The 27,562-nt window shown below is 37.4% G+C and overlaps 1 protein-coding gene and 1 long non-coding RNA gene across 2 annotated transcripts; both read left to right on the forward strand.

Annotated features, from left to right (window-relative positions):
* Window positions 1-1,328: 1,328 nt before the first annotated feature.
* LOC148186873 (uncharacterized) lies at window positions 1,329-27,562 on the forward strand. The gene is made up of 7 exons (XR_015779176.1): window positions 1,329-1,442; window positions 2,995-3,106; window positions 20,059-20,162; window positions 22,473-22,586; window positions 22,933-22,989; window positions 24,373-24,426; window positions 25,644-27,562. It is a non-coding gene; the product is annotated as an uncharacterized LOC148186873 (long non-coding RNA).
* slc35f6 (solute carrier family 35 member F6) lies at window positions 8,899-19,666 on the forward strand. Its single transcript, XM_042503417.2, has 6 exons — window positions 8,899-9,131; window positions 12,575-12,647; window positions 13,988-14,159; window positions 14,498-14,713; window positions 14,863-14,973; window positions 18,171-19,666. Exons 1-6 carry the CDS (start codon window positions 9,055-9,057, stop codon window positions 18,656-18,658), a joined length of 1,137 nt encoding a protein of 378 aa, XP_042359351.1. The 5' UTR covers window positions 8,899-9,054; the 3' UTR covers window positions 18,659-19,666.

Genomic DNA, 27,562 nt, shown 5'->3' on the forward strand with positions numbered 1-27,562 from the left:
TCAAGTTATATATCTAAACAGGTTTTTTGTTTGTTTGTTTTTTAAATAAAAGACACCTTTAGGAAACAATCCTCTGAGTGCTGTCAGAAAGAAACCATAAAAGGTTCAGGTGAGATTTTAAAACACAACTAAAGGGCTATAAAGCATCTTCTGTTCTGTAACATCCACTGACTTTTGGGCTGTAGTTTCAGGTAAGTCACTCCCCTATCTGAGTGAATCACCTACTCCTGAATGTCAGCCTATTTTGTTATTGATTCTTCTGGCCTGTAGGCCTGTTAAAAATTGTTGGCTGATTAGTAGGGCCTACATTTGTCTGTGGAAGGCAGCATTATTCTTTGTTAGTTTACAGCCTGCAAACTCATGAGAAGAAGAAGAGCTGTTGGGGTGGTGCAGCTGGGTTGTTTGTTTTTGATATCATGAGACATCTCTTTTAATCTGACTTTGTCTGTTTTGACTGGTGTTTAGGGTTCCTTCAGTTAGCCTAGTGTTGGTAACTTTCAGCAAGCCTTGTATGGCAATTAGGTTAACTTGTTTTCTTACTCCTCAGTCTATGGTTGTTATTATTACAGAAAATTAAGATGTCTATGCAGTAAATAGACAGAAATGCTTTTAAAATCAGTGTGTTATGAAAACAGAGGGAAAGGGGCTGTAATAACCTACAAGCACCAGAACGCTTTGCGCCGCCTGGATCATTACAGACTGTAATTTAAACAGTAAAACAGTAACCAAAATACCAATAACCAATAAACTGTAAAATTAGGACTGTCTGTTTGGAAGACAAAAATACATTTTCCGCAGTTCCATCACCAGTCACTTTATAAGTGAAAACCCTCAAATGAAATTAATAATTGAAAATTTATGTTTCTATTATATGTTTCTTTCAGTTTCAAATGGTAGCTGTATGGGCAGGTTCAACAGGCTAACTTTATACACACGCACACACATAGGCTACAGACACACACACACACACACACACCCATATATATGTCCAAATATTTTTATAATTTTACAGAGTGAACATCATTAGCAAAGTTCAGGTTTTAAGGAACATTCAATTTGTCCTACATATTAATAAGCAAACCATATGATCAATCTATCTGTATCTGCAATACAGGGAACTGTATGGTGCGGTTCGTAAATTTTCGTGTTGCAGCCAAAAAGTGCGCTGAAATATGTTTCTGGGGACACTTTAGGTGATGCGTAGGCAATGCAGTCGCAGTATCTTGTTTTCGGCTATATTTCATTCGCACTGCCTACTTTTACCGTTTGGTCTGAGTTTGAGGTAAATTTAAGGGAGAGGCGGGTGTCCCTCTCGACCCGCTCATACTCTTTGTGTTGAGGGGGAATACGAAAATGCGGAAGTTCAATCAGCGGTCCAAACAGCAGCACCTGGAGAAACCTGCAGCCTGAGCTGAGAGAGGAGCGGAAAGATTTGGGCGCTGGTAAGATGGACAGAAATTTACCACACTTTACTAATGCATATTGCTCACAGTGTTATGACACAAAGCTGTTTGAAAGTCTCACACAGAAAACGTTTCACAGCGTGAAGAAGTTTCATTGTAAACTATAGTGGCCCTAAAGTGCAAAACGCAACAACAAATCATAAAACATAACACAACATTAACTTAATTACTGTTGTGTTTTCTGATTTGCAGTTGTGTTTTCTGATTTGCAGTTGTTTTTTTGTTTTTTTACAGTTGTGTTTTGTGATTTGTAGTTGTGTTTTGCACTTTAGGGCCTCTGCAGTAAACTGTTGTTTCTCTGCAGGCTGATGAAGGTGAAGCTTCACCTTCTGATATTTCTCCCTGTGGCTGGTGATGTGGAAATATGATGACTCAAAGTTGTTTATGGATAAATACATAGAAGGTGTTCTGCTTTTAACCCAAACAGGTCTGTTTCTAGTCTGCGTTGAATGTGAGAGCAGTGAGAGATGTTGGTGCATAAAACAGCATTAAAATAGAGATTGTCCCCAGTGTCCTTAAATCAGAGCAATGTCCTAAAATCCCGGAAACATCCTAAAATCCTAGAAATGATTCTAAATCCTAGAAACTTGTATGGGCAAGTTGAGTAGCCATGCTTTAGTGACAATAATCACTCAAAGTGAGAATTTTTCAGACCTAAAGATGCCTATGTTTGGCGTTAGTGGGGCAAATCAGTCTTTCAAAAATCTTAAAAAAGCTAAGACATGGTAAGTAGGATTTTTTGGAATTTGTTTTTCCTGGCGTTGCATTGTAAAACCTCAAAATAACTGATAACTTTGAAAAATAATTCTAATAATAATTTACAGACATCACCAAATAGTCACATAGTTTGTCACAATTGATATAAGGCAAAATGCTTCTGTATCTTTAGAAAGTGATGTGGGTCGGTCGCCGTATATTTTGTTGACCGCACTTTTCCTTTGCTTGCTTTGATAGTTTTGACTCGAACGTTGTGCACCATAAAATAAGTTGATATCTTTCCATTAATATGTTTTGTGAATGTATTTTTGGATCTCAGTGAATCTGTTGTTGGCGTGTCAGACAATAGACCAGGCCCAGCCTCAGCCTCTCAGCGACTTTCATTTTGTTTCCTGTAATTGCTACAGGAAAGTTTATAAAATGTTTTTGCCATTCATCCCAAAAGAAGAACCAAACGTGTGTTACTCTGACAGCTTTTGTCCCATTTTTGACTGATTTTCTGCTCCGAGATGTTTCATGAATTCAGGCTCTGATCAGCTCTGAAACAGTTATTCATTAGGTGCATTCCAGACAGGTTTTTCACAATAAGAGACACCTTTTGGTTAACAGAAGGAAAACAAAGATGGTTAACAGAAAGAAAACACAAACAATAAACAAGGGATTTATACTCAAAATATTCAGACTAAAAAGCTCCTTTGCTGGCAACTTAGCGATAAGGACTCAGTCAGATCATCCGAGTCTAAAACAGACAACTATTAGACTTTGTCAGTGTCAATTTGAAAAAAAAATCAGTTTGCAAACTTTGTTTCTGCAGGTTGATGGAGAAGAAGTTTCTGGAGCTTCAGTCTGACCTCGTTTCCATCTCTGGTTCTTTGTGTTTAACGATGCCGGAGGAACTTTAAACACGGGTTCAACCCCCACCTGAGGTATGCCACATGGGAGTGTGTGATAAATGTGTGTGTGGTTTTATCAATATGCTCCAAAAAACTAAACATTGAAAATGCTTTGATCACAAAAAGACGTCCATATTTTATCAGTTTCATCTTGCAAATTTCCAAAATTCCAGTGTCGACCAACAAGCAGGAAACAAAGAACAAATAAGTCCAATTGTGCCCAGGTGGGTCAAACTATCTCAGCATGCCAGCTTACTTGACAGCCATTTGGGCTTTTTTTGTCACCACCTTACATTATAGATAATATTTAAATATACCGGCTGTTTAACTGATCATATGACCTTCACCTGCATATTACATATTATACAGTAAACTTGACTTATTGAGGCTTTTTAATAATTCATCTGCATGGTTTCAGTTAAAATGGGCACATTTTAATGGTTAAAAAAATCCCTAAAAATGTAACACCCTACAACTTTAGCCTTAATTAAAAATGGATTAAAGTATATTTTTAAAGATAACAGTACCCTGATTCGTACCTAGTACCTTGAAGGACCTCCGATTAAGACGGAGATTACTCAATGAATAGATCAATGGAATGATTTATATTATGGATTTCAATTGTCAAAGATTTTAGTTTCTTCTGTCTTGTATTTTGAGCTGATCTTACTTTTCTAATAAGGTATGATTCATGAATTATGTGAATGAATTAAGATGTTTTTTTAAGAAAAAACAAAAAGTACCTAATAGTATTAAAGCTACCTTACACCTTCATTTAAAAATCAGATTAGATTCAGTTTTAAGAAGTAAAAACTAGTTTGCCTCACAATAATAAAAATTATATACAATATTGTAGAGTATATAGCGTTGTTACTCATATAACACAACATTTTACAACAGGGAACAAAGATCCAAATCTTGTAAACGTCAAACCAGTCAGACATAATCAAAGGTAAGTAGCTTACGACAGAGATTTAAGCCTCCCGCTGAGTAAAATTGCCGAGTACGTTTGTCTGCAGCTGATCTTTGATCTGAGCAGTCCTGCCTTTGTTCTGCACGGAGCAGATGTACATGTTACATAACAGCACGGAGTCACAGGGTCACCTGTGATGTCTATGTAAAGTATGCACAGGTGAGCATCGCTGAGCGCTGATCATGAATAATTCTGCAGTCAGAAAGGTGGACAGTTTTCACATGAAGCTTTCCAACACGCTGTGACCCGCCTCAGTCTGGTCAGCTGACCCCGTCGTGTGACATTTCGGTGGCCTCGGCTGAGCTGCGTGTTCATAAAGTGCTTCCCCGTCACCTTTTCCCCTCCCGCAGGTCCAACCTCACACTACTGGAGGTTGTCTGTCAATCAGATGTTTCCAGGCCATTCAGCGTGAAATGATAACGCTGCTGGGCACTCATATTTTTTTCATGGCTGCCACAGATGTTGTCACTCTTCAAGGGCACATTTAAAGAATTACAGGCTCACTTCAGATGATATGTTTAGCACATTTCCTTCAGTACATTTATATAACGACTTGATTTTGTAGCATGGAGCTGCTTCTTACCCTAGTTTTGTCTGCTATGGCACCTTTAGGGGTGGATGATACCACAAAAGCATTGATGCTGATACTTTTTGTAGCACCTAACACATGCAGGGTAGAGTCATGCTTTTAGAAAAATGTATCATAAATGGCCTAATGAATACATTTTCATCACTACTAAATGATTTACCAAACATTCGGCCTTTCTTTTTACTATTCTCTGTGAATCACTCACATGCATTAAAAACTCTGTTGACACTAGGAGCAGGGAAATATACTGACATATCGATACTGTGATGTTAAACTAGACATCAGCTTGGATTTTGGGTATCGTAACATCTGAGTTTTGTCTTTTCCTGGTTTTAAAGGCTGTATTAACTAGGGATGCAAGGATTTATCGGCTGAACATTGGTGTCCGACAATAAGCGCCTTGTTAACTACCGTCATCAGTCTATCAGTGAGTAAGACAACATTCACCGACGGCAGTGGCCGATGTTTTCCGTTGTTTCACATCAATCTTGCACAGGATGAAAAAACTGGACTCATACTAGCAACCACAGAGTATTAACTAATGATAAGAAGGACACAATGACTTGTTTGGCAAATAGGCTCTGTGATCTCATTGTTGTGTGACAAGAGGGCAGCAGTCAAAATGTCAACTTTGCAGCAACAATAACTCAATCTGATTTGAATTTTCTGTCCTTTTTCATGCTCCCAAGAGGAGAAACCCTTCATATATTTTGTTAAGAAATGGCAAATGCTCTGCTGGTTGGTTGGTCCAAATCTTTGGTCCAGACTAAATTATCCCAACCTTTGGCTTCATTGCTGTAATATTTTGAAAGACAATCATGGTCCCTGAAGGATGTATCTTAATGTTTTTGGTGATCTCCTGACTTTTAACCCAACGCTGCAGGCAGGTTGACATTTGTGAATTTTACTTAAATGTTTTGGTACGATGGATTGCCATCAAAGTTGGAACAGATATCTATTATTATACTCTAAGTAAATAATAGATATTATTTAGATATATTACAGATATATTAAGCCTGCAGACTTTACTGATCCCCTGACATAAATACTTTTACATACTTTAAATACTTTTGCATTCCTTGCAGTATGGATGTTTTGGGTTTTGTCTGTGTTGTCACTGTCCTTCTGCAGTAAACCAGTAACAGCAGTAACCAGTTTGATTCCCAGATATCCTCATTAACAAATTCTGTCAGATACATGTGCAGAAAATCTGCTGCAGTCAGACAGCCCTGTTTTGTTGTTTTTTTTGCATTCATACCAGCAGTTGAACAGAGGTATGATGGGTAAATGTTAAGTGGTCTTACTGGTGTCTGCAGTGAGAGGAGAGATGACACGTCTCACAAAGAGTCACAGAACAGACGATTCCTTGATCTCATCTGCTGTCTGGGACGCAGTGCAGCATCCTGCAACAAGGCAGAAAGAGAATAGCTCCTAATAAGCCTCTCTCTTCAGCAAAGAAAAATCAGTGTGATATATTAATTTCCTCCAGTTTGCTGTGTGCAGTTCCACAGAGGATTAAGCCTAATTGCAGTGCAGGTGTCAGAGTATTTCAGTTCATTCTAATGTCATATTTGGGGGTTCTTCCATGATTTAACTTGCACATCCCTAATTTGGATTATATTGACCCTTCATTTTTAGGTTTTTAAAAGCCTAACATTGGCATCTTAAGCGCTGAGGGACGGCATCCTCATGGAAACTAGAGTGCGTGTTCTAATTTTAAGCAATGTGAGGCCACTGAGGGGAAAATTTATTGTGGTCCCACTTTCAAATCCAACATGGTCTGCGCGGTCTGTGATGCCCCCTGCTGTTTATTGGTGGTGCATATCATACTGCTTTTAATTTATCTGCAGACTTAGCTTGTGTTTAAATGCATTGGTTGGTGCATCATGTAGTGCACTACTGCAGCAGTTTCTCACATCAGTTTTTTAGTTGGATTTTAGAGCCACTGTTTTGGACTTAAATATGGTTATAGCCTATATACAGTGGATTAAATGTGCTAAGGTCGCTTTAAGAATCTGGTCCTGATCCAATATGTCATGCGTCACAATACATGATTTTTTATTTTTTTTTGTATAATAAATCAGTTTACTCCATACAACTTATCATATATCACAGATTGTACACTAACAATACCTGGTTGAGTTTTTTTTTAAATCAATTCAGTAACCCCTGTGGAACTTTTGATCATAATCACGGATGGTGTTTGTCATGAAGTTGTATGTTTAAGTTTCCATTTTTATGAGCACTTTCGGAAATTAATGGAATTAGTTGAAATTCAAGTTAACATCTAAAAAATCCAACAACTGAGCAAAAGTCAAGTACTTCTGGTGATCATGTGATGTGATTAAAAGCACGAGAACATCCACTGGATGGACCTTGTGCTTAAATGTTTTCTTAACTGTTGCTGACTGCATGAGTCAAACTTTGTACTTTAGCTAAAAATCGTGCACACAATACACACACAAGTTCATAGTAGCCTTATATTGTCTTTGTTGAGCCAGTGATGTTGACAATACAGTTGTAACAATATTAGTTTTATAACATCATTATTTTTTCCCAATAGTTTCACTCTTTTTTATTTAATCATAATAATCAATATTACTTATAAAGCACTTTTCAAAAGTAAGTTTAAAAAGTGCTTTACAGACAAAATCAGAAAATATGAACTACAATTGCAAGATTGCAATTTGCAATGCATTGCAGTTGCATGCACAGAATTGCAAATCAGAAGCAGAAACAAACAGCAAATAGATCAATTAAAAGTCATACAACTATACAACACTCATTCAACAGAAACATTAGAGAAATTATAAGATAATAAAACAGACAGCCACTACTTACAAGCTATATTCAAAAGAGACTTTTTGAGTTGCCATTAAAAGCTGCCTTGTATTGTACAGGGTTTCTGCGGATCCATAAAAAGACATTGAATCTATTTATTTAAAAATAAGGCCTTAAATGGTATTATAATATTTTAAATCAGTCTTTCAAAAGTCTTAAAACTGCTAAGACATGGTAAGTAGGATTTTTAGGAATTGTTTTTCTGATGTTTCATTGTAAAAGCTCAAAATTATTGCTAACTGAAAAAATAATAAAATCGACCAATATTGGTTTCTCAAGGGCAATACAGATTATTAGAAGTTAATAAGACCCATGATCTTTATTTGGAACCGATAAGCATTTACAATAAAAATGAAAATCTTTATACCAAAATATTTAGAATTTGGAATATAACAAACTCCAACACAAAACTTTGTTTAAATTCCTTTAGCAAATGTTTAATCAAAACTGAAATCTTAGACATCATATACAGCAAGTTCCCAGCAACTTTTTTTATAAAGTCAAGTGAACATTTAAACAAAAACTAAATAAATAAATAGAAATAGCTCCCTGAGGTTTTACAAAGAAAAAGTTCCTCCCATGCTGCCACTTTCTTTGCACTTTTTAATTGATTAATTTTATCAGCGATCATTAAAATAAAACACCAAAACAGAAATAAAAAATGCCAAATATCGACCCCTGATAATTTACAGAATGCCTCTTGCACTAACGTTACCAAAAAGTCATGTAGTACGTTACAACAGATGTTAGGCTAAATTCTCCTGTATTTTAAGTAATTAATATCAGTTTATGATCTATCTTCCTTCAATTTTGGCTGATATAAAACTGGTCTACAAGTGTCATTAAAAAAGTTTTAAAAAGAAATCCCATTGTTCTTTAATAATAAATAATTAATAAGATGGCGGATTCAGCAGGAGTGGCCTCGTTTAAAACCAGATATATACAAAACTGTGGACGGCAAAGTCATTGTTGAGGATGAGTTGTTGAACTTTCTTGCTGTTGAAATGAAGACGAGTCAAGATGAGATTGTTTTGCTGGCTGCGAACACCTTGACTTTTTTAATTGTTTTTTAAGTGATCTGTACATATTGTTTTTTTGTTTTTTTGTGATCTTATTGCATTGTGAATATGTTGTGTATGGTACTTCTATGTGTCTGTTATATCTTTTGTATGTATTGTCTTGCTCTTATCTGGACCATTGAGTCTGTAATAAAGTTTATTATTATTTTAAGCTGTAGGAACCGCTTTTAAATAACAGGAAAGAGGCCTGAATTTGTTGAGTTTAAACAGAATTCTTGCATAAATTGATAAAATATAACTTTGATCTTCTTTCTTGAATCTATTATAAATTGTGACTCATGGCTCCGTCGGCTCGATGAGTTCCGTCATTTCCGACAGGCCGTGAAGGCAGCGTGCAGTGTGCGCGGCGGTCAGCTGACTCTCAGCTGTCATGTGGCGTTTACAGTCAGAGGAGATCCCGCGGAGAAGTGGGTGAATAACCTGAGTCCATTTACACACAGAAAAAAACACCTCGGTGGTCGTCAGTGCCCGGTGTGTTTGTCCCGTTCAGTCGTCCAGCATGGCGTGGACCAAATACCAGCTGTTCCTCGCGGGACTTATGCTCACAACTGGCTCCATCAACACATTATCGGCAAAGTGAGTAACACTGTATTTTATCAGCCTTTGTTTATGTTTTATTTATCTTGTGTTTACAGTTGACCTCTCTGTAGGGGGAAACAGAGTTGGATCAGTGGTGTGCATGGTCGTTATTAGCTGATTCTTCAGCTACTTAATCGAGTTAGCTCGTTTATTACGTTTTTGTGTTAGCATGTTATCTCGTGATTGTGACTACAGTATCCATTAAAGGGAAACGATTAGCTGGTAAACAACAAGCTAACGCATCGTTAGCTTTTTAGCTTTACAAACGGCTAGTATAAACATCGTTATCACGCTGTTAGTCTGATGGCGAAACAACAAGAAGCTAATGTGTGTATGAGGAAACATTTCAGTGTTATTGACAAGCATGATAAGATTGCTGCCAGGCTCAGGCATTCAATGGGCTGTTTGTCAGAGGTTAAGTCATAGTCAATAGTTCAGCTGTCTTTGTAGGTAACAGGTAAATACAGTATTTTGCACAAAAATGAGGAGTCATTGTGTACTTTGGAGCTACAACTAACCATAACCGATTATCACGTGGTCTTTAAAAATGTCTCATATCTTTAAAATGACATGGTTTGTCCAATTGATTGTCCGAAATCCAAAGATATTCACATTTTTAAAAAAACATAAAAAGCAGCAAAGCCTTGCATACAGAAACAATAAATAGAAAATGTTCATATTTTCTCTTCATAAATGATAAAATAATAACTTATCGTCCAAACTGTTGTCACTTATTTTTTTTGTCAGTAAGCTACTGATCATTTCAGTTCTGAAAAAAGTCCTCATGTATTTAAGGACTGTAACTAACAGCTATGTAGGGCCAGAATTTGATTTTGGCCTCTCTTATTGTAACATGTTCACCTGACAGTGAACAAACTTGTGTATCCTAAATTTTAGTTTTAAGCACATATAATGTACAAATAAGCATGTAATGAGAGACCTTTTAGCAGCAAAACTATCTCCAAAGCCCCTTTTACACAGAGATTACACTTTGGGGCCCCTAGGAAGTCCCTTCTGTATGCCTCCTTTGGATTTTTATATTGAACCCTATGATGGCAGCATCAAACCACCCCCCTGTGTGATTTTAGACATCATGCCAGCATCGCAGAAGCAAAAGAGGTGTGACGTGTGTGCCGTGTAACTCACCAGCGTCGGCCCTTTAGTGTAACATACAGCGTAGGTGTCAGTACCGCTTTCTAAACAATAACAATGACATAATATGTCAATAACAATTATTTATCATCTCTGTTATATGGTGGCTGATCTCGTCTTCAGCTCGGAGAGGAAGGGCCTTATTATTTTCCCCGTTTGCAGAGATTTTCAGTTGCTGTTTTTTGAATTAGCTGCTAACAGCTGCTAGCTGCTTTTTAAACCGCTCGCATTAGGTCGCAAATATAATCGGCTGTCAAAACATCACACCCTTCCCGCCAACAATCCTGTCCTGTTAGCTGTCTTTTTTGCATAGACACCTTTTTGGTGCTGTTATTACCCCAATGAATTTTTTATTTTATTTTTTTCACCAAATTCTGCGAGTGCTTTTGTTGTAGGAGACGATATTAATTACTTAGCCTACCTAAATTGTCCGTTCCCAAATGGCACTAAATGTTGTAAGTTTATGTTTGGGAATTCAAATTATTCATTTTATTGTTGTTGTCATTTTATTGTTAATTAAAAATATTTCCTAAACCAAAGGGCCGTAACAACTGCATAAATCACTTAATGGGTATTTTTCAATTAAATTGCATAGGATTATTTTTTAAATTAAATGATTATTCCTTAGGTCTTTTAAAACATTACCAAAAAAACAGAAAATAGTTCCCGTTAGTGTCTTTAAATAATTTGTTTAGATCAACCAACTGTACAAAGCACATAGAGTATATATTTTTTTTTTCTTTATTTTTTTTTCTTATATTTAAGACCTCTCATCGCTGAAGTAAGCAGTTTGCTCTTTCAGTGAAACAAGAACTTCAGCTTTTTTACTTCCCTAATAATCTGTGATGTCAGCGGTCTGCTGCCTGATGCATGCTTCTCTCTGGATTTTGTCTGCTGAACAGAACTCAGTTAAGCTGACTGAGGCATGGTCTGAGTGCTAATGTGTCAGACAAAGCAAGCTGAGTCATGTTATTTGGAGAAGAATATCAGCAACTAATAGGTTAAGTTTCACTACAGTCACCTGACACCAGTCTAGTCACAGTTGCCTCCCTGTAGCTGAGATCACTTAAAGCATCTTGTTCTGATAGTTTTGGTGTGTCTCCTATTTCATGCAAACATGCACCATATTAAGATATTTAAGCCAAAACAGTGGACACAATTAAACAAGGAATAGTCACAACAGATTTGGATTCAGCTCAGGTTTCCCTCTTTAATTGATGAGCTCAGAAGTTATTGCGTTTGAAGGAAGTGCTGTGTCATCACCTTTTATGGACCACATTCCCCTGCATTTTAAAGCAGGCGCTCACATGCTCGTCATGCTTCCTCAAAGTGTCTGACTATAAAAGTCAGACCGAAGAACTCACTGACTTCACAAGTGACATGCAATGTCATCACACTGCTTTGTCTGACTGTGCAGTATTTTATGGCGTCTTCTTTTTCCACTTGGTTGCTTGTTAAATGCTGGCATGATGTAAAAAAGATCCAAAGTAAGATGTTTGCTGCACAACAAAAATGCAGCCATGGTTTTTTTCACATCTAAATAAGTGAAAAAAATAATAATTTGGATGTAGAGTTGAGTTTGTCCATTAATTGGATACTTGTTTTGTTTAGATAATGTCAGTAAAAGTGTACAGTGCCTGTTATAATCTCTAAAAAACAAACATTTTCGGTTTATTGTGATATACACCAGAGACAGGCAGCAAATCGTCACATTTAAGAAGCTAAAACCAGCTAAAGTTTGGCAATTAATAAAAAAAAAAACACACAATTCAGTTTGCAAATGTGTATTCAATGCATAAATCTTGCATACAAGGGATAATATAAAAGAAGAAAATGTTTGCTGTTACACAAAACTAGGCTCTACACCCTCGTTTTTTTAACATGTCAAAGTTAAAGAATAGTGTGCAGAGTTGAGTTTATGTCCCTTAATCGGTTATTTATTTTCTTTATAAAATGTCAGAAAATATCTGAAAGTACCAGTTATAATTTCCCCCAACACTAACAATCTACAAAACCCAAACATATTCAGTTTACTATGATATATTACAGAGAAAAGCAGCAAATCATTACATATGAGAAGTCAGAAGCAGCAAAAGTTTGACATATTTAAAAAAAAAAGACAAACAATGAACAGATTATAGAAAGAATTGCATTAATCAACTGATCTTTGCAGATTTAGCTGTGTGGCGAACCCCTTTCTCTTTTTGGAGTTGTAAATTTGTTGTGCTGTGTATGTTTGATTGTATAAAATATCCATAATTAATTTATAATAACTTCTTGTCTGACAGGTGGGCTGATACGTTCTCAGCGAGGGGTTGCCATGGTGACTCCAAACATGCATTTAATCACCCATTTGTGCAGGTACAGTAATACACTGCAGGTGACAGTATTGTATAGCACTGTATTTTCACTCAGCACCACGTTGGACTAAAAAGGGTTGTGGAATTGATCCTCAATTTTCCTTTGTACTGAGTAAAATGTAACCCTGGTAGCACAATTGGGGTCATAAATGTAATTCCAAGTGGTATTAAAAAAAGTCATTAAGTCTTAAATATAAGACTTTAAGCACCGTACACTAGTGGGTCATAAGTGATGTTAAGAACAATTATTTTTGTATGAGTCTATACGTTGTTTTTAGGACAATCCTGCATAGTATACCGTTTTAAATGCTGAACAAGCATTTAAATGCAACACTTTCATTTTTTTCTTCCATTTTTCACAGGTTTACGTGAAAGATTTAAGACTTTTTTACGCAACAAAATGCGACATATATTGAAAGTTTTGAGGGAGTGTGACAGTGGCATGCTGACTGCATGAACGTCTACCAGAGCTGTTGTCTGTGAGCTGAATGTTCATTTCACTCCCCTAAGCCATCGCCACTGTCATCTCCCCAAATTTGGCAGTACATCCAACCCGCCTCACAACTGCACAAGTCAGTTACGATGACAAACTGCTGGCAGGTCAGGACCGTGGTGAGGATGATGAGCATGCAGAGGAGCTTCCCTCAGACAGTTTGTGCAGAAATGTTTTGGTTGTGCTAACCAGCTGTTGCATCTGGCTGGTGTCAGACGATCTTGCAGGTGAAGACAATGAATGTGGAGGTTACATGTGGTCTTTGGTTGCGAGCCCGGTTGGATGTACTGCCAAATTCACAGAAACGGCATTGGAGACGTCTAAATGTAGTAGGACATTGCTGCAGTCAGCATGCCAATTGTATGCTCTCTCAAAACTTCCAATTTTTGTGTCACTGTGTTGTGTGATCAAACTGCACATTTCAGATTGGCCTTTAAATCGGGACAATCCTGAGCCGACCTGTGTGTAATGATGCTGTTTAATCAGCAACTTGCTATTCCAAACCTGTCAGGTGGATGGATTATGTTGGAAAAGGAGAAATGCTCACTAACACTGATTTTTTTAACAAATCTGCAACCAAACTTTGAGAGAAATGTCTAATGAGTGCACAGAAACTTTAGATCTTCAACTTAAAATTCATAAAAAATGGGAGCAAAAACAAAAGTTTTGCATTTAAATTTTTGTTCTGTTTATGGGCAAGCTTTAAATTAGATGATGCAACTCAAGTAAAAAATACATTTTTAAAATTTTCTATGGAAAGTAATATCATATCAGTAATTGTTCTCTCATCTGCTGTTTCCAAAATCAAAAAGACAATAAAAATCTTTTTCTTTTTTTGCTCGGTCCAGGCAGTGGGGATGTTTCTGGGCGAGTTCAGCTGTCTCGCAGCCTTCTATATCTTACTTTGGCATGACAGACGTAGACCTGAACCCCAGGTGAATCCAGGCCAGAGCTTCAACCCTCTCCTCTTCTTCCCACCGGCCATGTGTGACATGACGGCCACCTCCCTCATGTATGTTGGTAAGTGACCTTTAGTAGCCTTTATCTGCGAAATATATAGGGAACTGTTTTTGCCCATAAGCTTGTTTAAAGAACTCATATGTCAATTTTTATTCCTGACCTATTCCACCCTTCAAAGGTCAAATGTAATGACCTAAATCTTGTTGGCCAGACAGAATAGATTATCCTCTCGTCAGGAAAACAGATAACTGAGTCAGAGATAATGTTGTTTTTCTCAGAGTCACTTGTGTGTGTTATGTAACCGCACACAGCTTTCAGCTTTTTTGAGCAGTATGAATTGTTTATTTGGAAACATTTACAAAATCAACTCATGTTTTCCTGGTTCCTGGTTCCTGCAGCTCTCAACATGACCAGCGCCTCCAGCTTCCAGATGTTGCGTGGAGCCGTCATCATCTTCACAGGTCTGCTTTCTGTGGCGTTTCTGGGGCGACGCCTGGTGCCCAGTCAGTGGCTCGGCATCCTCACCACCATCCTGGGCCTGGTGATAGTGGGCCTCGCCGACTTTTTCAACGGGAACAAAGACGATGAGCACAAACTCAGTGACATCATCACAGGTAAGGTGGATTTGAGATATGTGCTTTATTTTCTGCAGTTATCAACTCTGATAACTTTTCTTGCTGTTATCCAGAACACCACACAAAGTGTAGCTTTTACTTGATTAAATGAAAGGCAGTAAATGAAACATCACTCTTCTGTCCTGCAGGAGACCTTCTGATCATCATGGCTCAGGTCATTGTTTCAGTGCAGATGGTCCTGGAGGAGAAGTTTGTCTACAAACATGATGTCCATCCTCTACGGGCTGTCGGTACTGAAGGTACGGCTGTCGTTCATCTGCAGTTACATGCAACATGCGGTTTGATCTCAAACTGCTGTGTTGCTGTTGAACCTTGTCAACCTACAAAAGGAGAGAGAAGAAAACAACTAGGATGAGCCTATTTTCTAAACTCATGCATCATTCCTATGGTCTAAGACAGAACAAAAATATTAGTAAAACATGAACAACTCTCTCCCAAATCCAAAAACTAGAGTGCTAAAACTCAAACACATAATGTCATCGAGTCTAGAACTGCTTCATAGACAATAAATTGCAGGATTTCCCACAAATTAATTTATTTGTGGCAGCCCGCCACAATAAAAATATCTGCTGCCATTTATTGAATTTATATTTTCGAAACTGGACATTACATTAGGAGCTCTGTTGGAATATATATACCATTCAGTTATACATTGTACTGCAGAGTGTAATGTGGGCACAAATGAAAATCAGGTGCAGCAGAACTGAAGCTAAATCATTAAATGTGCTGGTTCTGAATGTTTGCATTCACTCTCCTCTGCAGCAGCTGCACCTGTCATCCATCGATCTAATCTGATCAGCTCTGACAAATCAATTATTCCCACGCAACTCAAACCACTGCAGAGGGACAAAAAACTCATGAAGAGTTCTGCCTGCGCCACATTCACTGACCAGCAAAACGTCAGAGTTCAGAGAGACAACACAGAAAGATAAAAAAGCAACACACACAAGATAAAAAAAAAAAAAAACTTGAAGTTTGCTGACATTTTCTGTTTCAGAACTGAGAACACTACAATATAATAAAGCTAATTTAAGAAATACTACATAAGAGGGAGTGCTGTTGTACTTAACATCAGCGTGGCTGTTATTCAGTGTCCCCGGCTGTATTTGATCATCACAGCAGTGCTGATTTCCATCACAACAGCACAACCTTGAGTATGATATTAGTTTTATACAGTAGTTCTGTAAATGTTATTTATTAGTTACCAGTAACACGCAACATCAGATTGTGGTTTATTTGTTTATTTAATGAACACATATAGTTCCGCAACTGGACTGTTGCCAAGCAACACAAACATTCCTGCACACTAGCTTACTACTTTGTGTCCCCCATCTCAGAGTTAGCCAACCCGTGGCTCTAGAGCCACATGCAGCTCTTTAGCCCCTCTCAGGTGGCTCCTGTGTCTCTGACTAAAAATTATATGGAAATGAATGGTGATTATTTTTTTAAAGATTTTCATTCAGTTTTTCAATTGCAAAAATATGTAGCCTGTACACAGAATATGAAAATGTATTAGCATTTCATTAAGTAAAATATGCTTCATATTTCTGTGGCCTTGGTGCCTTTTCTGCTTAATTTTGCCAAATTTCAAAAGCGGTGGATGCTCCTGAATCAAAAAAGCTTGTCTAGCTATGGATTCCAAATCCAAGATGGGAGAAGTCTCAGAGGAAAATGGAGAAGTTAATAATGCATATAGATAATAATAATAATAATAGTAATAATAATAATAATAATAATAATAATAATAATAATAATAATAATAATAGTGCATGGATAGATCTTTTAATTTTTACCACCAACACTGCAAAGTTAATGTAATAAAAAATAATAAATAGTGGTAAAACATGTTAATGAATGCTCATATAGACCCATTAATAATATTGATAGGCTAGTTTGACTATGTGTTGTGTTATCTGTGGCTCCAGACAGATTTTTTTTTTTTTGTTTTGGTCCAGAAATGGCTCTTTTGATAGTAAACGTTGCCGACCCCTGCCCTATCTGTATGTTTCCATTTATTGTGCAACCAGTGACATAAGAGTCTGTTGACAGTAAGTTTGGTGGCATGTCTGGATTCAGTTCAGACAGTTCAGTTGCAACATCAGCTGATGTCATATGAGCACACCTGGAGGTCTGCAGTGACGTCTTCAGGCTTCTTTCCTGCCATTTGTCCATCACTGACAATCAGTCAGTTTAACTTAAATCTTATTTTTAGTAATATGTTCCTCTGCTTGCAAAGTTTGTTACGGTGACTGTTAATGTAGGCTAATTAATAGTTCAGAACACCTGTAAACTATGCGCATAGTTAAAAGTCCCAGTTCTGTTGTGATCTTCATCAGCACCTGTGGAGTGCCTCTTGTCCAATTGAATTACCTTGTCAGAACTGAGTGCTGTATAATTGGGTATGAAAAAGTAAATCAGTAAATGACGGCTGACAGTCACCCTGGCAAAGGCAGTTTGACCTGCAGCTGTCCTCTCAGCTCCCCAGGAGCTGCTGCTGACAGACAGCTGCTTCTGTGGACAGAGAGGCTAAGTGCAGGTCAGAGTCTGTGTGAATTGAAAACTACTATCTCGGTGGCGATGGTGGTTACACTACCAAATCACACTGGGGGACAAAACATGACATAGTTCACAACATGACAAAACTTTCCCGACGCAAGATGTGTCGACAAAAAGTGTCACGCAACACTTTTTTTCTGTCAAATGTGTCACTTCTGTCAAGGGACGCTTATCAAAAGTATTGAGTGCCGTAACATAAAGCAGGCTTACGTCTCTGGTTTCTGGCTTTGAGAGATAGTAGTTCATGTTCACAAACATTGATTAAACTTCCCTAAACCATGGAACTAACATATTGGAATTCTTAAATAAGGTGGTTTGTCCCTTTAAATTAAGTAAATAATGAGAAATGCAAAGGTCAACAACAATAAAACAGTGAGGCTAGATGCACAGTATGAGAAGAAAATAAGAAAATAAGAGTAGCACTGAGAACTTTCTCCACAGCGTTCAAAGAGTTGCACCAGTCAGTATTTTACATTGACAGTGGATCAAATGACTGTGTTTAATGTGAAAAGGATTACTCACAGCGATAAACCTACATCTCATTGTTTTAGTTTTATGGACTACACTCACACTGCTCTCTTCTTTCTAGTAACATCAGGCAGTAGTTTTTCACTATATACTCAACCTGTGCAGAAGAGGTTGAGTGAATAGTTTAAGGTGAACAAAATTATTCTGGGAATACTAACTGAATTGTCACATATACTCTATAATCTGTCAAACATCTACAGAATAAAGCAAAACAGTTGAATTGTTGAATCTCAATTTATAAGCTGTTGAAATGTTACAGATACTTTCTCACCTGCAGGCAGCCTATCCAAATGAAGTGTTACCACAGACCATAAACCGCTCCTAAGGTCATGACATTTTGTTCTGTTTGCAGGTTTCTTCGGGTTCGTCGTCCTCTCGCTGCTTCTCATCCCGATGTATTTCATCCACGTGGGCAACTTCAGCGGCAACCCTCGTGAGGTCTTAGAGGATGCGCTGGACGCCTTCTGTCAGATCGGGCACCAGCCTCTCATCCTGTTGGCACTGCTGGGCAACACCGTCAGTATCGCCTTCTTCAACTTTGCTGGGATCAGCGTCACCAAAGAGATCAGCGCCACCACCCGCATGGTGCTGGACAGCCTGCGTACGCTGGTCATCTGGGTGGTGAGCCTGGGGCTGGGGTGGGAGCATTTCCACGTCCTGCAGGTGCTAGGCTTCGTGGTCCTGCTGGTGGGTACAGCTCTCTACAACGGACTGCACCGCCCCCTGCTGGCCAGCATACCGTGCTGCGCTGGGATGGTGAGGACAGAGGAGGAGGACAGCCCTGCAGAGAGAGAGAGACTGCTGAGTGACGGCAGGGTGCAGGCCGGAGATTACAGCTAAAACTTGAATGTCACGGTGTACTGGACTGTCTGTCGAAGACACGTCCATGTAGGCTGTCGGTAATAGTCTCTTTTAAAATGTTTCACTCAGATTTTAACTGACCTCACTATGTTATAATATGTGGGACTGAGCAAGCTCTTTTAAAGGAATAGTTCAACATTTTGGGAAAGCGCAGCATGCCAACACAAGTAGTATCCATTTTCTAATCTAACTCAGCACAGGAAAAAAAAGTTCCCAAACTGTTTAACTATTTGTTCAAAGAAACAGACGGTAGAGAGAGCAGTCTGAAGGTACTTTTATATTAGATTTTTTTTTTCTTTTTTTTAAGGAATTTATTCAAGTTAAAAATTGACATTTTATCTTAAAACAAAACAAAAAACAGTTTATACCCAGTGTCAAGATTTGCTCCTGACCCTCTTAGATATTTTTTATTTTAAAAAAATACTTGAACTGTCTGATTTAGAGCACAGATTTATGAAAATTGCCGTCACATAAGATGAAAATTAATGTCAGTGTCCTTTTAAAGTTTTATTCTTTTTTTTGTCTTTGCTGGATCATTGTCACATTGTTTTAAATGTTGCTGACTGTGCTGTATGATTGTGCCAAATTGTTTTCAATGAATGCCAACACAGACGGGTGTTACATAGTTCATTTCCACTGTAATCAGACCGCAGCCGTTTCCTCAATCTTCACTTCAGTTGAATACAGAATCGAATCTGTGCAGAAAAGCATTTCTAAAAGAATATGTTTGTATATTTGCTTTCTAAGACCTAATTTTCTCAGATGGATAAGTATCAAGAAGTGAGCGGCCAGATACAGAGTGATTTGCATTTTTTATTGTGAATCCTGTTTCTCCTCTGTTCAAAGGTGTTGGCTGTAATGTACACTAAGAAAAAAGGGAACTGTCATAAAATCACACTTGTTGAATGGTGTAACTTTGATGGCATTTTTACTTGATGTAATGACAAAAAAGAGTTGTTTTTTTTTAAATACACACCTGAAACAACCTATGAAGTCTTAAAACACATTTGTGCTGCATGATTAGACACATACAGTTTTGTGTTTGTGGATCAATGGATTAGTGGATCGACGGAAAGCTAATCTGCAGTCATTTTTGATCCGTCACATGTCCTGTATCCAACTTTTCAAATGTGAAGATGTGCTCCTCTTTCATGTCCATTTTTATGCCCCATTCTCGTGAACGCGATAACTCAAGAGTGCCATGAGGGAATATCTTCAAATTTTGCATAAAACATCCACTTGTACTCAACAATGAAGCATCGACTGTTAAAGTAATGGATGTAGCTACAGTGAAGTCACTCATTGGTTTGTGGACTCCAGTTTTTAAGCCTTGAGTTTGGCAAATGTGGCCATCACCTTCTTGTTTGTGTGTTTTGTAGCCATAAGTGACCACATTTGGACCAGAGGTTGGTGTGGTGGAGGAGCAAGGGAGGGATCTGACTGAGAAGCTGAACAAACTTTTGGCAGACACTTGGTGGCACCGGTGAGTTATATAAAAATGTGCCCCTCTTACAGTTGTCATGAATGTTTAAATTAGCTATCGAGACCAAAATTGTTTTTTGTACCAGGCTGTGAACATATACATTTCTGCTGTAAAGTAGGATATTTAACATGAGTGTCTATGGGGATTGACTCGCTCACAGAGCCAGCCTCCAGTGGTCATTAGAGGGACTGCAGTTTTGGCACTGCTGCGTTGGCTTCATTTTTCAGACTCAGAGGTTGCTACTTGGTTTCACCAGGCATTGAACCACAAATGGTAGTAATACTTTTTTTTCTGAAAACTCAGGAATTTTCAATGAACAGATCATTTCAAAAGTGCTTTGGTTCTATTTCTTTACTCTGATGACTTCTTTTCTTTAGCAAGTCATTTAAAAAGGATGCAACACAGGTGTGTGAAGTTGTTTTAATGGACTCAAAATAACACTGTATTTTTACTTAAGGCCTCATTGGCTCTGAAGAGACTAAAATTCAGACAAAATTGTGATAACAATTTAGATTCCAAGATGCAGAAAATACCAGTTCAGCCCAATGAGCAGCCAGTAAAGGGTCCAGTGTCAGCAGCCCCAACACCAGCAGCTGACACCTGCCTTCACTTCCTGAGTCAACCCAACTTCCTCCCTAAAGACCGGCCGTGCGCTTTAATGGAGGTCAAAGGTTAAATGCAGGAGTCCCCTGAGATCCACACACACGACCCCATCCAGCTCCAGAAACAGGATGAAGGAAAATGTGTTAATTGACTGAATACGCATGAACACACTGATTAAGAGTTAAATGTCATTGCAGAGAAATTAGAATCAGATACAAGTAATTCTACAATGCCTTGCAAAAGTATTCCATCCCTATTTTATTGCATTGCAGCCTCTAATTTATTTTGGGTTTTTTTTTTTAATTTTTGTAATGGACCTAAACAAAATACACAAAATTGGTGAAATAAAATGAAAAAACAAAAAAATGTTTCATTAAATAATAAGTGGTGTGTGCGTATGTATTCAACCCCTTTCCAATGAAGCCCTTAAATAAAACCTGGTGTTACCATTTACCTTCAGAAGTCACATAATTAAATTATTGGTGGTTGTAACAACATTCACTGGGAAAAAAATAACACATGGGATTTACTTAATTTAATAATGGGCATTGGTTGCACACAGGTCGTTTGCTCTGGCAGTAACCTTCAGAACTGTCTTATATTAACACAAATCAATAAACTTCAATCAACACAAATATTGTGTTGATACAAAGTTAATGAAAACACAGAGAGGTGAATATTTATGGGAAGCACTGGGGGGGGGGGGGTCCTCGGTTGCGCTGCACATATATTGCATGTCCCAGTAAAACACCATATGACCGCTAGATGGCAGCATTTCGCTGCAGACTGAAGCGCAGCTCTTCACCGTGTGTGGCTGGCTCTGGTTATGGGCTGCTGCCTTGTCAATGTACTGAGGACAAAAGAAATCACATTTCATCGTCTGCAGTAATATTATATTACATGAAGCAGAGTGACTCCATCATAAATATAGGCTATATTTAAAGAGAGAGAGCTTTAAAATGCCTGTAATACATTGGATTGTTAGTGATACACAACTCTGTGAAAGCTGAATGTCTGCAACTCTAGACAGATACATTTAATGATGCAAGGAAGTTTTAGTTTAGGTGGTATAATTGAGGATCTATCCTATTATATATATTATAGGAGCATTGCAATGTAGTGTCATAGGACAAAGTCTCTTAAATTAAAATAGCACAATTGGGTCGCTTACCACATAATTAAAATAATAAAGAAATATTATATAGACTTCAAGGTATTTTTTATCTTTTTGTAACAATTTCCTTTTTTACATCTTAGCATGTTACTAGGGGGGAAAAGGGCCAGTATTTATAAACCATATTTCGTTTTAAGGAAATGAAGCCACACAGATGGACCATGATTTACAGCCCGCGACACAAAAAAAATTAGATTAAAATAACAATTTTTAAAAAGCCAGCATAAAGCAGTACAGAAGACGCTCCTGGGACCGCGTGGAAAAACATTTCCAGTAGCTGTTTTCTGGACAAATTTGTCCCGATGCGATCCGTCCTCCCCCAGAGACAAATTGACCCGCTGTTAAAGAAAAAAACAGAGCAAAAATAACCATAGATAGATAGATAGATACTTTAAAGGAGGTCCACTTTTTTTGCATCTTGATCTATTTAACAATCCTTGTGCAAAAATAGACTTTTTTATTCAATGCAAAATAATGTTATTGTCTTGAATCTATTCTTCAGATTGTTATATAACCTCTGTCATGTTTTTCAGGAGATTAAAACCCGCAGACTCGCTGCTGTTTGGAGTTTCTCTGCTGCTGATGAATCGTATTTTTCCACCGCTGCGGACTGATTTGGCCGAGATGTGAACCACTAAAGCTGCAGGGTGAGATGCTCTGCTCTGCATCAGACAGGCTGCTGGGCCCTGAAGCGTTTCTGCACCAAGTCATTTAACTGCTGCATGTGCACAAACGCTGTCTTTTTTTCCTTTTTGCCACATTTTCTTCTGCTCAAAAACAGTTTTTATCCAGGAATGTAATGTAAAATATGAAATAATTTAGTATTTATTCATGTTTATATCCTTTGCAACAATTTTCCCTTGTCAAATAACTGCAAATTTCTCAGTTAATACGAAAAATATCGGAATCATGCATACTCACAAAAAAGGGTATTTCAGCATATCTGACGAAAATGACTTTATGTTATAATGTGTTTTTTTTTTTTTTTTGCAGTGGCTTATTATGGCAGCTCTCCACCCCGCTACAGCAGCAGCAGCATCAGGCCTAATGGTTTGTTATTATGACCTTTTGTGTTTCCATTAGTCTCTCCTCCTGCAGCATTCAGCTCGCGGCGCTGCTTACAGTACAGTGATTTAACCGTGTGTACATTTGCGCACTGGAGCTGTAGATGCTCGCTGAACCTGCCGCACACGAGGCGACTTTAATCTGTCCTAATGTAAACACGTGGCTTTGCTCAAAGGCACTGAGTCACCGTCATATTTAAAAGCTTCCATTAAAGCAGCTCCTTCAGGGTGTTTACAGCAGAGGGCAGGCCGGGGTGAGTGTGATTACTCTGCCACTCCACCGTCCAGCTAATGACCACTTAATGTTTAAAATCTGACTGCGCAGCACAGCAGAGAGGCGAAAAATAACAGCGGCCACAAATGGAAACACAGTTCAGCCATTCACTCCCATCACCTAATGGGTCATTCAAATATGTCGACCTGCAATACTGACCCTTATTTTAGAATAGAGTTAAAGAAAAGTTCTGTCATATTGGTTATTTATAAGTTATTAGCAGTGCCGCAATACTATAGCATGCAATCACTTTGTTAAAAGTAAAAGTCATGTATTCAAAATTTAAATTTAGTAAAAGTACAAAAGTATACAAATATACTTAAAGTACAAAAAGTAACATTTTGCAGAATTACAAATTAAGAGTAATGTATACTGGATTATAATCATTGATGCATTGATGGCATCAGATCAATGAAGCAGCTAATAAAGGTAAAGCTTGTTTTAATGCCTTTATATTATAGTTGCAATGGTATGAGATTTTCATGGTACAATAACCTCAGAAAATATTGCGGTATCATAGTATTACAGATGATTATCAGTCAGAATGACCCTTAAAGGAAAGAAAACAGAAGGGTTAGCTTTAGTTGAACCAATGTTTTATCACTATAATTCGGGCTTGAAAACAATTTTGTTAGTTTGTTAATTATATTTTGTATTATTAATCTCAATTCGTAAAATAATTAACCTCAGTTACCAGTTAAATTTAGTGCCATTAAAAAGTAATATTTGCCTCTGAATCTCAGTGGGTTAAAAGTATAAAGTAAAGAATGAAAATACTCAAGTGCCTCAAAATTGCACTGAAGTAGCTATAGTATTTGAGTAAGCGTACTTAGTTACGCTCCACCACTGAGTATTATAAGTAGCCCTTGAGAGATGTTTATAGATGGTTGCCTGAGTGTCTGTCAGTCCACATCAGTCAAACACTAGTTTTACAGTCTGTGCAAACAAGTGTCCAGTCAATACCAGACAGCTAAAAAAAATCAACACCTATTAAAACTTGAAAATTTTAGTTTTTTCATCTTCCTGTAATCAGATTTGTGCATTTTGAAGGTCAGTGTTTGCTGTTTGCTAATTATTTATTCCTCTTTCGGGCAGCTGCTGCAGTCGCTCAACATGGAGTGCACCAAGAGACGAAAGCAGTAGTGAAATGTAAGTACAAGTAGAACTGTGAGGTACTTCACTTGAGTGTTATTTATGTCACTTTATACTTATACTCCTCTGCATTTCAGAAGGAAGTACAGAACTATAATAATAATAAAAGTAATATTAAAATATCATACAAATAAAAATGAACTGAAAACAAGATAAGAGAACATTTTGTCACTGGGGGGAGCTGCTTGAACATTTGCTGTTTTCACCTGCTCATTAATGTTTTATCTAATATCTGTGGGAGTAATCAGCATTCTGTTCAAATGCAATTACAAACTGGTGATTTGGAAAAAAATATTCGTTTTTTATGAGATTTTTGAAATGTGCAGTGGTACTTTAAACTTAAATTATTTCAATACACATTATTTTATACAAATATTCACAATACGCACAATTCACATATATTCCAAGGCATGGTAATGTATATATTATACCTCTCTATATGTTAATCTCTCTTATTTTATTTTGTTTTTATTCAAGTGAAGTAGTTATTTAGCTGTTTTCTTTGACTGTCTCTGTGCTGCTTTAAAGTGAATTTCCTCTCAGAGGGAGTTTTATCATGTATCATCTCTTTTATCTTCCACACAATAACTTTTTTCAACTTAAATTTAAAATATGATGCATTTCTGAAGCCTAAAGTACGAGTATAGACCTATAGATTGGTAAGAATTAGATCCATGTCAACCGACCACAACAGCAAAATGCTTCTTAGATATTAATGTGACAGTATTATTGATCAAATACTTAAATATGCAATAATATAAGACTCAAAGGGGCCATCTGTTTAATGAGTACTTGTGTTTTTGACACTTGAACATTTTGCTGGTATTTTTTTACTGAATGCAGGACTTTTACTTGTTGTACTTTACTTAAGTAGAAGATCTGAATACTTTTTCCAGCACTGCCCAAGAAAGTTAACGTGAACAGAGATGAGATAAAGGAACAAAAGGAACATAAAGAACATGAAGTCAGTCGTGTTTCATACTAAAAACACAAAGCAGAACAGGAAATATGACATCATGCAGCCGCTGTCGGACTCTGACATTTGACCTCCAATGTGCAAATTAAAAATCATTTGAGTTCATCTCCACCTCAGAGAGAGTTTAGTGTTTATTGGGTGTATACAGGATCAGATAAACGGGGACAGTCTTGTTTTGACTTATATACACATCCCTCAGTTCTCTTTTTTTCCTCTTCTCTCTGGAAAATGATGGCAGGGTGCCATACAGAAGGCTGTGTACAATGGCCCAGGTCCCATTAAATCTGCGAAAGTTCCTTCCTGAGGCAAACATTGCCAGAAATAGTAATCTTGGCTTGGAGCTGGAGCCTTCCAGAGGGGGAGCAATAACTCTCGGTGTAATAATGGAAATCATTTAATTCTGTCCTGCGGCCTGTGATCCAGCTGAGCTACAGTCCGAGGTGCTCATTCAGTCTTCCTCCGCCTGATAAGGCTTCCTGAAAAACACACAGCGAGCAATCAGGCGACAACAATGGACGCTTTAAACTTCAGGTAGTCGGCGGTGCACAGCAGCACGGCTTTGTTTTCATCCACAGTGGGCGTGTGACTCAAAGAATCGTCGGCTTTTCATTTTCATGCTGTTTGTTTAAGCTGTACTGCAGAGTGTGTGTGAGCTGCTCAATGAAGGCAATCTGTAACGTAAAGCTGCTGTCTCCTCTCAGCTCATCAGGCAACTAATCTGTGTTTTAGCTGAAAAAAAGGAGTTTTTCATTTATTTAAACCTTTATTTAAGCCTCAGAAATAATTTAGGTTTCCCTCATTTGCAATAATGTCGAGATACAGAAAATAGACAGAGTTTAACAAATCATGAAAGGACAAAAGTGCTTTGAATTGCACTGAGGTAGTGACAGTGTTGATCTTGAGACTGTGTTGTAGATAATTTCATGTGTTTGTTGCACAAAAACTTAAGGCAGTTTTCAGAATCAACTTGGGACTTAAAGCATAAGACAGTTAGTCAAGCCCGTTTGGTGTCAGTTAGTCATTTTAATCATGTTGTAATAGGGAGGTAGAGATATTCATCACAATAAAAAATGACAATCACATCTCTTTCACAACAAATATGTTTTTTTCTTCATTAAACGATTGTTTTTTTTTTAAGATGTTGGAGCAGTTGTTAAGTAAAAGTATTACAACAATTTAAAACTACTGTATTACAAATACAGGTTTATTATCAGCAAAATAATACTGGTTCTGCAGAAAAACGTTCCGCTTGACTGATATATTGTTGTATACGACATTATTAGATGTTAATACAGCTTGTTGAGGTAGAGCTACTTCCAAGTACCTAAGTAATCCAAGTAATACATTTACTGCGGTTTAGTTCTTGTGGTTCCCCAAATTTCTTTCGGTGTTCTGCACCTCTCTTAAGGGTCTCAAGATAAATATGGAGGGTTGTGAGATGATTAAATGTCATAAGAAAAAAGTAAAAACACTGGAGTTTTGTTTGATCTTTGCTTTTCTGTTTAATATTTAACAATTTTACCTCTCTGGTTATTTAAATAAAACCATGCTACTTTATCAGTGATGTAGAAATGGTTTTTAAATTAATATCTTATGAAAAGAAAAGTAAATATGAAGCAATCTGAAATGTTAAAGCAGTGTTTCCCTCTGACATTTTGCAGAGTAGAAGTGTAAAGTGACATCAAATGTATTTTACTCACGGTACAAGTATGTCGGAACTGGGCTGAGGTACAATACTTGAGTAAATGTACTTTCTGCTGCATGGTTGTAGACATAGTTGTATATTTTGGGGGGGTGAGGACACGGGACAAGTCCTTGTCAATATTTAGAACATGTGCATTTGTTCCTGCCTTAAAAACATGAAAGTAGCAGTGGGCTTTTATTTTGATTTTAAAAAATAAAGACATTGACAACAAAAATTGATGCAGAAAATTGTGTGTTTTAAAAATGTTGAAACAAAACTTACACTCAAAAGCAGAAGTACAAAGTAGCATCAAATAGAAATACTCAAGTAAATGTACTCCTCACCACTGGATAAACATGCGGGATTGTCTATCTATGAAGAAACATGAAATGTTTTTTGAGGTGACTTACACTTAATTATGTCAATTATGACAATATTCTGTTTCCTAAGTACTTCAGAAAAAGGCAATCACA

The sequence above is a fragment of the Plectropomus leopardus genome, chromosome 16, assembly GCF_026936395.1.
Source record: "Plectropomus leopardus strain MGB_pleo_1.0 chromosome 16, ASM2693639v1, whole genome shotgun sequence".
NCBI classification, from domain to species: Eukaryota; Metazoa; Chordata; class Actinopteri; order Perciformes; family Serranidae; genus Plectropomus; species Plectropomus leopardus.

Bases quoted from the DNA above. Each gene is read 5' to 3' on its own strand.
- slc35f6 (XM_042503417.2), top strand. From the start codon at position 9,055: ATGGCGTGGACCAAATACCAGCTGTTCCTCGCGGGACTTATGCTCACA. The intron at 14,160-14,497 runs GTAAGTGACCTT...TGGTTCCTGCAG, and splicing joins CACCTCCCTCATGTATGTTG to CTCTCAACATGACCAGCGCC. The intron at 14,974-18,170 runs GTACGGCTGTCG...TTCTGTTTGCAG, and splicing joins ACGGGCTGTCGGTACTGAAG to GTTTCTTCGGGTTCGTCGTC.